This window comes from Rhea pennata, chromosome 3 (assembly GCF_028389875.1).
Source record: "Rhea pennata isolate bPtePen1 chromosome 3, bPtePen1.pri, whole genome shotgun sequence".
NCBI classification, from domain to species: Eukaryota; Metazoa; Chordata; class Aves; order Rheiformes; family Rheidae; genus Rhea; species Rhea pennata.
Genome location: NC_084665.1, coordinates 128624048 through 128637682, shown reverse-complemented (window position 1 = coordinate 128637682; position 13635 = coordinate 128624048). Strand labels below are relative to the sequence as shown.

At 59.2% G+C, this 13635-nt stretch overlaps 1 protein-coding gene across 1 annotated transcript in view; it reads right to left on the bottom strand.

Moving 5' to 3' along the window:
* Positions 1 to 370: 370 nt before the first annotated feature.
* The window catches only part of SCARA5 (scavenger receptor class A member 5), a 37274-nt gene continuing 24009 nt past the window's right edge, over positions 371 to 13635 (bottom strand). The window contains exons 7-9 of the mRNA XM_062573336.1: positions 9554 to 9601; positions 2655 to 2846; positions 371 to 1191 (exon numbers count right to left, since the gene is read on the bottom strand). Coding sequence (XP_062429320.1) covers positions 1055 to 1191; positions 2655 to 2846; positions 9554 to 9601 — 377 coding nt within the window. The 3' untranslated portion in view covers positions 371 to 1054. The remainder of the gene's footprint in view (positions 1192 to 2654; positions 2847 to 9553; positions 9602 to 13635) is intronic.

Here is a 13635-nt window from a genome sequence, read left to right as displayed (position 1 = left end):
AAACCTGTAGGGGGGCACATGGAGGGGGCATCAGGATCTCCAAACCCATCAGGGGATCTGGGGGGGGGGGGCATCGAGGTCCCCAAGGCCTTGGTGCGGTCTCTTGGGGTTCTCCAAACCGATAGGGGGCATGTGGAGGGGCATCAGGGTCTCCAAACCCATAAGAGGATCAAGGGGTCATCGAGGTCCCCAAGGCCTTGGTGGGGTCTCTTGGAGTTCAACAAACGCATAGGGGGCACGTGGAGGGGCATCAGGGTCCCCAAACCCGTAGAGAGTACGTCTCTCTCTATATTTCTATATTGCAATCGCTGCTGTTTGTATGACCTGAGGGCCTCCCAGTTTCCGTAGAGACCAAACACAACACGTAACCTGTAACCGAAAGCAGATTTAAGGGCAGGATCTGCCCCTGGGAGACCGTAACGGGGCTTAATCACCCATCGCAACGTTAGCGCCGAAAAACAGGCGAGCGTCGCAGCTCGGGGTGTTCGGTTTCAGGGAACACCCTGAGATGTTTTCCCCTTTCCGCACGAGGCTGGGACAAACCCAGATTTCGACATCGCAGGCTTTCCAGCGGGACAGAAACCAGGCGGTTTTCCCGAACTCGCCGCGCGCCGGGAGAGTCGGCCGGCACCGGCGGCCGGTGCCTCCTCCGGGCTTGGTTCGCTCCCAGGTGAAGGAGTCCCTCGTCTCCCGACGTCCGGGAGGGAGCCAGGCTCCGCGCGCGTCCTCCGCACGCGCTCCGCGGGCGCCCGCTCGACGGTCCTAAAAAGATATTTATTTCTCTAATAAAAGATTTGAGGAAGCGCAGGCGGGAGCGGCTGGCTGGGCAGCGCGGGGGGCGACGGGGCCGTCCGTCCGTCCGTCCGTCCGTCCGTGCGCGCCGGGTCGGCCCGATGCTGGGGAGGAGGAGGGCAAAGCCGCGCGGGAGGCGAGCAGGGCAAGGCTGGGTTCCCGCGCGCCGCGTTCCCGCGCGCCGCCCTCTCGCCCACCCCCGGAGCCCCGCGGGCGCCCGGCCGCGGCGCCGGCTCCTCCGCGGGCGCCCGGCTGCGCCGGCTCACGGCGCCAGGCACTTGACGCTGGCGTCCTCGGCGTGGCCGCAGTTCGTCTTGCCCCAGCTGGAGAAGCTGCAGTGCAGCAGGCTCTCCTCCGTGCCCTTGCAGGAGACGTCGTCCATCCAGATCCTGCCGGTGCCTGGAAAAACAGCGCTGCCGTGAGCCCCGGGGACGGGTTTATCCCGCGGGACCGCTCGCCCCAGCCATCCCCGCCGCAGGGATAAACTCAGCTGGCCTGGGAGATCCCTTTGGAAAGTCCTCACCACCTCCACCTTCTTCCAGCGCTTTCAGGAGTTGGGGGACCCCTGCCCGCTCTGGCTGGAGAACCATCTCCTGGCGGACCGTGGGAAGGGGGGACCCTTCCTCAGACAGCTGGAGGACACTGTCCTGCACAGAGCTTTTCCCTGGGGCTGCAGGTGAGGTAGGCGCTACCCAAGCATGGCCCCGAAAGCAGGGCCCTCGCTTCGACTGAGGCGTCGCGTAGGAGCCCGCTGGTCCCCAGGCATGGTCACAGGTATGAAGCCAAGCGCCCGCCGGATGCCACCCGTTCCCTCCGCCTTATTGCAAGGAAAACCAGAAATCCCTCCGGCCTGGCGCGTGGCAGCGTCCAAAAATTTTTGCAAAGGAATTTGCAGGAAAAAAAAAACAGCTTGGGAGAGCCGGCGGCCGACCGTGTCTTGCCAAGGAGGAAGATGAGCTCCCCCACCCAGTGCCACCTCCCCGGGGTGCTGGCCGCAAAGGGCGCAATTAGCATCGTCCGATTAGCTCTGAGCAGCCCCAAGCTCTCATCCGAGCACCAAGAGGCAGCTGCCGAGCCGGGAAATGTCAGCTCCGGACCCTCCGGGCCATGGAGCTGGCCTCTGGCAAGGGGGAATATCCATGTCCTCAGATACAGGATCCATCATCTCCTTGGCAACTCCAAGCAATTGGAAAAAAAGCAACTAAAACACTTAAAAAGTCTACCCAGAACGAGAGCTAGCCTAAACAGAAACACCGCAACCAAATAATCTGGGGGCAAAGGCCATCACTCCACCTGCCAAAGCGTTACTGACATTTCCACTGTTTTTAAAGGGCCTTTATTATTATTATTCTAAAGGGAAAATTGATATTGAGAGTTGCCTCCAGCAGAAAAACCAAAGTGTTTGTCCAAGAAAGCCCTGGGGCTGCTGGGGCCGGCGCAGGACGGTTCTGCTTCGTTTGCTCGTGCCACGATCCCGCTGGCAGGACGATTTTGGCTTTTGCAACCAGGCTCAGCGCTACCCAAAGCGTCGTTGCGACCCCGACCCTGACAGCTGTGCTCCTGGCTGTCCCCTCTCCGGGGAGGACTTCCCAGCGTGGAGCACACCGAGCCGGGTCAGCCCGTGCACGTCTGAGTGTGCACGTGAAAACGGAGCCAAAGCGGGCCAAAGGAGGGACCTGGGAGAGAGCCAGGACCGCGCTTGCAGGCCATCCTGCAGGCAAACGGCAAACTATGTGCAGACACCCAAGGTCCGAGGTGAGGAAGAACCTGGCCCCAGCCAGACCACGGTCTCTCAGAACCTCTGGCCTCTTCGCAGGGGAGATGCCAGAGGCTGCCGGGCTCCTGGTTTGTTTTCTCCCTACCTTGGCCGAACCTCGCCATGCGGTACACCTCCTCGGCCCCGCGGAAGCCCAGCATGCGGCACACCACGTCGCCGTCCTTCTTGTCCCAGCCGTCGTCGCACACCGTGCCCCAGCGGCGGTCGTAGAAGACTTCCACCCGGCCCTCGTGGGAGCCGGAGCCGTTCACCAGCCGGATCATCCCCTCCTCCGTGGCTGTCACATGGAAGAGAGACGTCAGAGTGGGCAGCACAGGGCCACCAGCTGCCCCATACCCACCTCCGGCCACCCCCGTGTCTGCCCTCAGCACCCGTGCGTGGGATCCCTGCATGGCTCCATCGCCTGGAGAGCCAAGTGGGCTTTTGGTGCACGCTCCACTGAAGACCACCAGCCTCCGTTTGCTGAGCTGGTCCCCACAAAGGCAATGCTGCTGACCCCAAATCCAGCCTCTGCCCCTGTTGGCGTACACAACTGCAGTACAGAACTGGAGTCAACCCCGAAGCCAGTGGTACAAGCCTAACAGGAGAAGTTCAGGGATGAAAAGAGGAGGAAAGTCTGAGTAACCTCAGAAGAGGATTAAGATGGCAGCAAAGCCAAAGAACAGTTTCCAGATAGGATTAGGAGACAGGATTGCGGGTGATGGAGAAGGCTGAGCTCAGCCTAGCTCTTCCCAGTGCGTATTCCCAGTCAGCCTGGAGACCTCGGAGCCCTGCACCAACTCCGCTCTGCTGAGGTGGACCCTGACTTTGTGTTTGAGGGAACACCGTGGAGAGGAGGGGAAGCTCGAGTTGGTCACAAATGCCGAGTCAGAGGAAGGACTTGCTCTTCCTCGTTGCACTCCTGCTTGCCTACCCCTCAACTCCCTTTCTTTCACTGCTCCTTCTTCCTCCTCCTCCTCATCTCCACTGGTGCCATGTGGGATCACACATGGTCTTCCTTCTCCATTGCTCAGGGAGAAGCACAGGGCAGTGGTGATTTATTTGACAGGGGAAGGACTGACGAGCTCAACAGCAAAATTAAACCACAACTGTTCTTCCTCCGTGCCCAGCCAAAGTCTCCTTCAGGGCTGAGAAAACAAATTGAAGTGAACATCCCACAAATCCCATTATTTGGGATTATACACGAGTTGGATTTGAACAGAGAAAATAGCTTTCAGGCAGCTGGACTGGCTCTGTGACTCACTGAGTGCTGGGACTGCATCTGAGGATGGAACTTGGGTTCCCCAGAAACAAGGTTATATTACAGCTGGTTGAAGATTTTTATTTAAGGAAATTTTCTCAAAGCCAGTTTTTTTTTTCCCTATCAAAACACACATTCCCATTAGAAATGCTCACTGACATTAGTTTTCAAATGCTAAGATGAATGGCTTTTGGATTGCTGCATGAAATATTTCCAGTAAGACTGAGGGCTCTGCCTCGACAGCCATAAATATTCCAATTTTTGCTTCTTGAGCCAGAGTCAGAAAGTTCCCCAGGTAGAGAGAGCTGCTTGGGGACTTGCGCTCCGCTTCCACCGTTTCACCAAAATTGCTGCAAATACGGTGGGCAGGGCCCTAAGCTAGGCACCGAGACCTACTCCCTGCCCAGCCTCCAGCTCCACCACCCCCACCACTGCTCACAATCACCCCCTGCCCATGACGGGCGTCGTGGGAAAGTCTTTCCTTATATCTAAGCTAAACTTCCCCCCACTGACTTGTAAGTCTATTCCTGTCTTTTTTCTTCCAGCTGAAGCCTCAGAGCGTAGGCAAACAACTTCTCATGCCCTGTGGTTTTGCTGGTAGGTGGACCATGGCAGTCTTGCAAATGACAAAGTGAAAAGATCTTGATGCCAAGAGGCGACCACTGCAGCTGTAAAGACTTGGGTGGAATTTGACACTTCACTTGTTCAACATCCATGCTAACTGGGACTTCTGCTTTGTGCTAGGAGGTTATGGGAGATGTGTTGCATAAGGTCCTCAGCCACATGCTCTAGATGACCCTGCTTGAACAGGGGAGTTGGACTAGATGATCTCCAGAGGTCCCTTCCAACTTCAACTGTCCTGTGATTCTATGAGTCTGTGTTTGGCTCAGGCTTGTTTAAGTTATCGAGCCAACCAAGTTAGAGATTGTGAAGTTGAACAGCAGCCTAAACACCTGCCTTTTGATGGGCAAAGCTAGCTGAGTCCCAGCCTATGACATACTTTCTGGGCTGCAGCAGAGGGACACGAGTGGGCGTTGCAGATGTAGTAGGACATTTAGAGACCAGGGCAGTGTTTGAGACCTGCTGCAGTGAGATGCAACTGGTACTGCCAACTGGCTGGGACCTGCACAAAATTTCTTCGTGGTATCAGTCTCTGGGTTTACAACCCCTCCCTGGCTCACGCCGAGCTGGAGCAAGGCCACCTCTTCCCATGACCTACTGAAAGCACAGGCCCTGCTTGGCTTCAGCATACACTGGTCTCTCACTTCCACAGCCTGCTCAAGAATGGATCTGGAAACCCTGAGCATGTTTTTCTGGATCTCGGCAGAGTATCAGATTCACAGAGGAGCCAGGAAATATTTCATGTTGACTCTAAATTGTCCTGTTGATATTTTGCACAACCCCCTGTCTTGGGGCTGGTTGAGCCATTAAGGAGAGGCTCATCTGGGATGCTGCAGTGGTCTGATGGGTCAGAGGGCTTTCTACTGGTGTGACCTTTCTCAAGCAATGGAGCCATAAATTATGCAAGTCATCTCAAACAAGTCCTGGTTAAAAAAAAAAAAAACTGTTTGCAATCTGGGATGGGATATTTCCTCCCTGTCCTTGCACAGCTTTGCTGAGCCATGCTGAACAGCTGCCTTGGATCACCCTAGGGATGGTGTCATCTGAGGGCTGGACGGAGTGACTCTTCTCAGCTGAACACGTGCGCCACAACTGTGGCCACTGCTTTGAGTTGCCAAGAGAACTGCTGCTGCCAACCCAAGCTTGTGCCTGATTCAACGCTGATATCCTCTGCTCACAAGTCGGTTCAGACTCCCTGCTCCAAACAAGCAAGCCATCCCCCTTGAGCAAGGAGAGCGAGATTCTGCCAGAGAAACCCAGGATCTGAATGTTTTTGGCCCTACTCTTCACCCAGAGACAGCGAGCCTGTCATGACATGACCTTCCCAGTTCCGCAGGGATGCCCCAGGTGTTTGGTGTCCCCTGTCAACGCTCTTATCACAGTTGTGCTTGGTGGGAGCTTCGGGTCCAGCACAAAGGCAAAGCCACCCCAAGATGCCTTGGGGCCATGACTCTTTCTGCTCTCCAGGTACTGGAAAACGCAGCAGCTCTGGGACCTCTCAGGGGGGCTCTTTGCTACTGACAGCCCAAGTCCCTCTTCCTACCTCCAACCTGAATCGATTCCTCAACACAGCATCCTCATTTCCTCCTCCTCTGACCCTGTCCACAGCTTCAACCCTCCCCTCTTACCCGTGCATTCACAGAGAGCAGCCCAGTCCCCTCACAGCCTTTCTGCTTCTCGAATCAAGCCACGCTTTCCCGACCTCCCTTTGCATGGTTCCCAGCTCATATCGGCTGTCCTATCCGCATGCATTTGAGATCACGGTTTCTACCTGCACATTGCTGCCAACGAGGGCTGCCCAGCTCCTTGCATGCCTGCAGCAGTGCATCTTCGAGTGGGGATCCTGAAGCCCAGGGTCCTCCTGCCTAGCTCTAACTACACCTTGTCCCTTGGGTGCCCCTTGCTCGTCCCTGGATAGACACAGAGGATGATTCAGCCCAACCTCAACGTAAATCTGAAGGTGGCTATGTCAGGTTGCAGAGAGCACAGGGCACTGAGGACACATTGCCATGCTAACCAAGCACTGCCCCAAGCCTGTCCATCCTGGACATATCTCCAGGCCTGGCAGGAGCCAACACGCCTGGCTCCAACCCACCCCAGGCAGGGATCACTGGAGGACAGGGCAGTTTGGATGGGCACGTTGGGAGGGGAGCTCTGACCAGTCTGCCTGTGCCAGATTGCCCCAGACAGGCTCAGGACCAGAGGGTGGTACCAGGCGTCTAATACCAGGTTCTCAATAATCCTGACATCGACTGAGCCCCGGGGAATTTTCCTAGTGCACTGAAACACCATTTGCACTGCAAGGGAATTACTTAATGCCAGATCTGGTCCTGACCCCCCCCCCGGCACTGCCTGACCACAGTCGAAAGGACCAGCTCAGCCACTGCTTTGCACCAGCAAGGTGCCTCCACGCAGATGTCCCCGAGATGAAGCCTGGAGGACGCGGATGGGCTGGAGCAGAGGGCTCCCCACTCCCGCTGCGGCAGGGGACAGCCGTGCGGGAAGCTGATGCAAGCAGCCAACGCGGCCCTGGCGTACCGCAGCCCGCCCGGCGTCAGAGGTATCACTGCAGGTGGTCCCCACAGCCTCCTCCCAGCTGCTCCCCCCCGCTCCCTCCTCTTGCTGTGCCGGGAAGCTGGCACTATTGCACACGGGCTCCTTTACTGCGCCCCTCGCAGAGCGGGGAGCTGGCAGGACCTTCGTGAGATGCTCAAGAGCGCCTGCCGTGCTGGAGGAAAACGAAGGCTTCCCCGAGGCAGGGAGGAGATGTGCAATCCAGGCACGGCTCCAAGCACGCCTAGGACTGGGATGTTCCCATTAATCACTAGGGTGAGGGCTGCTAGGAAAGCCGCAGAGCTCAGCAGGCGTGAGCCCTGGCCACGGCCCTTCCGTTCAGCCTCTAACGAGCATTACTAATAGCGCTAAAAGCGGCCGAGAAAGCCCAGCACCTCCGCGGCTTTCCTACCAAAACAAAAATCCTGCAAATCCTGCAGCCCGGCCATGCCCAGACCCCTCTCACCGCAGTCCCCGGGCAGCTGGAGCAGCTCAGGGCGTCCCACCTAGTCCTTACTGCCACCCCGGCTGTCCAGAAGTGGCACCGGTGCCCATGGACACGTCCCCCCTTCCCCAGGAGCTGCTCCGAAGTGTCTGCACGGGGATGTTGGCGCATCCCGCGCTGCAGAACCGGGACGGCGCCGGCGCATCGGCATGGGTTGCCCAGGGCAAAGAGCCAGCACCATGGCAGCGAATCCCAGGGGCTTGGGTTCAACTGCTAACTTGAACTTTAGTGCTTCAGACCTTGCTTTCCAGCCCCAGAATCCCCCCTTTTTCCTACCCTACCCTTCCCAGCAACTCAAGGAAGACGGCTCTTCCCTCCCCGGCGTGGGCAGCCCTTGGGACCGGGGCTGGGCCACCACCGCAGCCTGGTGCGGGGCTCGGCCCTGCCTGCGACACGGCCCGGCCTTATCTGCCTTGGAGCAGCTCCCCGACGCATGAGGTTTTCCAACTTTCCCTTTGCATCATACTCAATAAACCCCGAGGTCTTTGCTCCTTTTTTTTTTCCTGTGCTTGTTTTCACCACATCAGTGACTTTCAAAACCTCTCGACCTCCTCCTCCCCACCCGGCCTGCTCCCCGCCAGCCCTCGAAAAGCCAACGCCAAACAAGAAAGGAAAAGCTAAAGAGGAGAAATAAACCCTGGTGGCTGCAAAAACAAGGGCCTGATTCTTTGCAGCTGCGGCGAGATATCGTCTCCTGCCTGGTAATTGAGACCATCTGCCCGATGAGGAAGCGGGGCCGTGGCTCCCCGCTCGCCGTGGGAGGAAGGCTCAGCGCCGGCACTGCCCAGCCTCTCCTTCATCTCCGCGTGCCGGTCACCCAGCCAGAGCTTTGATCCATGCGACCCGGAGATGAACCTCAACAGCACTGGCCTCTGGGTGGGAGAGGGGACGGGCAGGTCCATGCCGGCTTCGCTGCCTCGGCTCTGCTCCGCTGAGCCAGAGAGCTCGAAGCTCTGGGAGGTGCTAAGTTTTTTGGGTCCCACCAGGAAACTGAAGGTCCTGCTGGGGTGTGAGTGGATGGAGGGGTGGAATCTTCTCCATGCGTTGCCTCACTGTAGCTACAAGAGATGCCAGAGCCTGGGACCGTGTGGGTCCCTTGGGTGCGGGAGCTGGGACCTACACTATTCCAGCCAGGCAGCTTTGAGGCATCCTGGGGTCTGCTGTGCACATGGCCAAGTGGCCACATCTCAGGCCTTGGAGAGGCAGCAGCTGAGATGTCCCCAGCATGGTGTCCCCTGCTCCCCTGTCTCCTTCACTGCTACTCCTGGCACTCCCACCATGCTGGAGCCACCAGCCCCCTCACGCCCCTCCGGGCATCGCGGAGATGCTTGTTCCCAAGCTCTTGGAGCTTGCTGATGAGCCGGGACACTGCAAAGAGATGCAGGTCCTCCAGGCGCATCCCACACCATTGGAGCTGCCCCCCCCCCAGTTCGAGCCTGTTCCCAGGGAGCCACGTCCCCGTCCCCTCCTGCACCCGCGGCACGGGATGGGGCTGCGCGTACATGTCACCCAGAGCACGAACAGGCCCAAAGCACACCCTGCCAGGCCCTGCCTCTTTCCACTGCTGAGACCCTCTTTCACCTCCCACGTTGATTCCTCATGATGTGCAAAGCTTTCCTCTTGCCCCAGTGCACCACCGGTTTGACCTCCTTCTCCCACCTCATCCCTTCTGCCTTTCAATGCCCCCTGCTCCTGCTCTGCTCCTGCAGCAAGGTGGAGAAGGAGGGGTGACTCGGGTGAAGGAAGAGAGATGTCCTAGCTGGGGAAAGAGGGACATCCCAGCTGGGGGAAGGAGGGATGTCTCACGCTTGGAGAAGACCACGAGCATCTCTGGGGTTTCAGGGGCGAGCTCTAGCTCCTCATGCTCCAGGCTCCTTCCCCAGACAGGGCACAGACGCTTCTCTGGTTGCCAGCCTGGAAACCCAGCGCCGGGCTGCTGGGGATCATCAGGCACATGCTGCTTTTGGCGGAGATGCCCGCCGGAGACCGGGGCTCTGCGAGGAGGGGGCAGGATTGACGTCCTGCTCCCCGTGCCCCAGCCTTGCTCCCTCGCACGCCCGCTTACCCGTGTCGCCGCCGCGGTCCCCCTTCTCGCCCTTCGGGCCTCGGTCACCTGCAAAGAGGAAAAGCCCGGCGTCAGGCAGGGCGCCCACAGGCTCCGAGACGCCGGAGAGCATCGCGCGGGAGCGGCCGGGCCCCGGGCGCCCGCGGCCCCGAGCCCGGGCAGAGGCAACGGCCCTGCACGGGAACCAGCGACTGCAAACGGCTTTGGGGAACGCGCCGAGGGGCCGGCGCCGGTCGCCGGCAGGGCTGGACGCAGCTGTCCCCGACGAGCGCTGGGGTCCAGATCCTTCTAATACGAGTTTTGCACAGGGCTACCCGGCACCGCTCATCGGTATCGTTTATCCCTCGTTTTACAGACGGGAAAACTGAGGCACAAAGCGGCAGACGGCTCCTCCGTGGCCCCCGGGGTGGTCACCGCTCCCATCCAGAGCGGTTCTCATCGGGAGCCCGCCAGGCTGGTGAATCGGAAGCTTTTCCTGGGCAAAGAGCAGTTTGCTGGGGGTCCCTGAGAGCTCGGGGGAATATTTGGGGCAGAAGAACCAGAATTTTTTGCTCTCAGGGAAGCACCTGCTTCTGACGCGTCCCAGCCTTGGCCCGGTTTCGCTTCCACCTCTCGCCCAGCCGGAGCGAGTCGAAGCCTCCCTGCGGCCGGCGAGCGGCCGGGTTTGCGCCGCGGCTCCCTGCAGGCAGCGGCAGAGCTTTTTGCACCGCGCGGAGAAGACGGGGCGGGTGGGGGGGGCGAAAACCGGGGCGGAAGGAGCCGCTGGGTCCGGGCGCGTCGCTCGGCTCCCGCGCCGGCGCCGCCGGGACGGCTCGGCTCGCGGCGGCCGCTCCCCGCGAGCCCCCGGCGGGCTGCGCCGCTGGGCTGCAGCCGGACGGGTCTGCGGGCCCCGCTCTGACATTGGCTCCTCTTTCATCTCCGTGTAACAACAACAACCGCCACACACGCTCACACGCATGTAGAAATTTCTTATTAAAAAAAAAAAAAAGAGAGAGAGGGGGGGAAAAAAAAAAAGCGTGCAGGAAATTCTTGCCCTTTAACTCGGAGGCTCTGGGAAGCCGGGATTGCTCCCCTGGGCGGCCGCAGCTGTGTCGGATGGAGGAAAGCTGCCTGGAGCCTGCTCCGTGATGGGAACCAGATGCCACGAGCCCGGAGAGCAGCGGGAGAGGGGCCAGGGACGCGGCACGTGACGCCGGCTCCGCCGCCCCGGCTCCTGGCAGCGCCGCGCACGCGAGCTCCCACCCGCCACTGCACTCCTTTCGCGTTTCTGCCCCCAAAACGCTGCCCGGCTTCCCAGCTCGCTCTGCCCCGCCGCTACAGCAAAGCCGCCGCTAAGAAAACCTCCCCGCTGCGCCGCCCGCTCCGGCAGCGCGGGAGCGAGGACGCGGCGGGGAAGCGAGAGGCGCAGCGGGAAGGGCCAGGTGATGGCAGGAGGCTCCTCGATTCGGTGGCCCTAGGAGAAGCGCAAGGCGGAAGGGCCAGGCCGGCTGAGAAGCCGGGCAGGGGCGCGTGAACCGGCATCCTTCGGAGAGCGGAAGCGGGATCCAGCTGGGAAGGGTGGCAGGGAGCATCAGCTTCGGCACAAACGGAATTTAAGACCGTAATCGAACGCTCCAAGGAGAGATTTTTGAGGCACAGCTGGCGAAAGGCAGGAAAGGCAGCACTACCCCCCTTTTCCCGCAGCCGCCTCGGAGGCGGGACGGCTGCCAGGCCCTCCGCAGCGCTCGCGGCCGGCCGAGGCGAGAGCGGAGCGTAACGGAGCGCCGGAGCCAAGCGCCCCTTGGGATCCCCACCGCCGGCATCTCTCCTCGCGGGGGACGAACCTGTCCCCCCGCGAGGGCCTTCTCCAGCGAGGAGGCAAAATGCACCATTGCAAGTCTTCAGGGCCAGACGCTGCTCAGCCGGGAGCCCCGAGGAAAGCCGAGTATCGCAATGCTCAAATATCGCAATGCTCAAGTATTGCAATGCTGAAATACTATCAAACCCACCAAACCTATCACTTAAAACAACCCCCAATATCAGAAAAACAGGAGGGGCCAGATGCGGCGGGAAATGCCAGCACGGGCTGGACCCGGAGCTCCAGGGAGCCTGTTGAGAGGAGCCAAAACACAGGTTAGCTTCTCCTTTTATACGGCAAATACTACGTGCCAGCGCAGCCCGTACGGGGGAGGTCGTGGCTCACACCTCTACCAGAGACCCTCGGCAGAGCCCGCGAATGTGGCTCTTAGCGGCGTTAGCTGGGAGGTTGCACCTGGGTGCAAACAGCTTCCGCCGGGATCCCGCGGCAAACGGCCGCCGAGAAACCAAGCTGCTAAAAACCGCTGCGGCAGCCTTAGGAGCTGGTCTCGGGCAAAACAGGTCTCGAGTTGCCGTTTGCCCCTGCGAGGGCCAAAGTCTCTATTCAGGCAAAACCAAGGAGTGCAAAGTACACGCTGCATCAGCTCAGCGCGGCCGCCGCGGGGGCAAGGCAGAGCTCAGGCAACCGGGGCGCCCGGATGCCAGGGAAAGCCGCTGTGACAGACCTGGGGCACGCCAAAGCTGGTAAACGCAACGAAACAAATCCGCGAATTCATTTCCTCCCCATCTCAGATCTGCGCTGCCGCATTAGAAGCTGATTTAAACTGCTTTTTTTCTAGCCTCAGATACATCTGGCACAGGAAAGACCTTCGTCCCAGTGACCTGCTGCTACGGTGCAAACATAAATAGCGATCATGTAGGACGAGGAGACCTGGGAAAACGACCGCTCCAAACCGCAGCCTCTGCAATGCCCACGTGGCGCCGGGAGGAAACCTCTTTGCAAGGCCTCCCGTGCAGGCCACAGGCGTGCAGGGGAGGGAAAGCGCAGCACGGCCGCCCCGGCGCAGCCCGCGGCTCCGGGACCTCCAACATCCCGCCTCCAGCAGCGGCCGGCGGTGGAGTACCTCCCGTCGTCTCTCTCCTCTTTCAGCAGCGTTTGCCCAGCCGTGGGGCTAGCCACGCTGGGATGCTTTCAGTGCTGAGGAGCCATTTCGGATCCTGACCCCAGAGATGGTTAGAAAGCAGCTTCTTGCTTATACCCACTTGTGGGTCCTCCGAACCACCATCCCATTGCTTCTGCTCTTGCATCTCTCGACAGGGTGAAGGACATCAGTATTAGCACGTAGCTGCTGCCCACTGCCCTCCATCGGCATATCTCAAACACTTTGCGAAAACGCTGAACTTCACGCCCAAAATGCAGGGGCCGGCACCCCCGTGGAGGGCAGCTCCTCTGCTCCTTCTCCTCCTCATTTCCCATCCCTCCCCTTCAACCTCAGTTGCTTGTATTTCCTTCATTTCTGGATTTCCCTTCTTCCTTTCTTTTCTTCTAAACAAGCTTGCTGATGAGCAGAGGACAACCCCTTCGTGGCACAGCTCCTATCCAATTTGGTTCCTGTTCCTTCGGTTCAGGCCCAGCTCTCTGAGCTGTTGCGTCCCAGCCAAGTTTAAGGAGCATCCCAAGCTGAGGGCAAGGTCCAGCACCAGCTGGAAACGGGGGAGCCGTGGAAGCTCGGCAGATCAGGAAGACCGGGGGAAAGCCCTGGTGCTGGCATCACTACTGGTCCCACCAGGAGGGACGGCTGGTGCCTTCACTCTGCAACTGTCTTGGCAGTTTCTCATTGCAGTTAAGTCAGTGCAGTTGAGTCTCGGTTTCTTCTGGACAAACCAGTTCAGGTTTGCAGGATGCAGTGGAGGAGCGTGACCAGATCCCCTGGTCTCCGGTCTGTGCCAATGGCCCCGAGCAAACCCCAAGAGCAATTGCAAACCTCCCATGCAGTCAGCAAAGTCCCATCCCTCAGGCAGCTCCCAGGAAGGTTTGTGTGCCACGTCCTGGTGAGGAGAGGGATGATATTGTTCAAAAGACACAGGTTGAGTCCAAATGGCTCTGCAGGGTCATGTCCAACAGCTGTTGAGAATTATTGTCTGCAGAAGAGGCGAAATCTCTGCTAAATCCCACTTCCAGTTGCAGTAGGATGGAAGATAAATGATAAGAAACAGAAAGTATATAATATTTTTCTTCCTTCAACAATGCTGTATATGGAAATCACTGGTCTAAAAGGAAACCC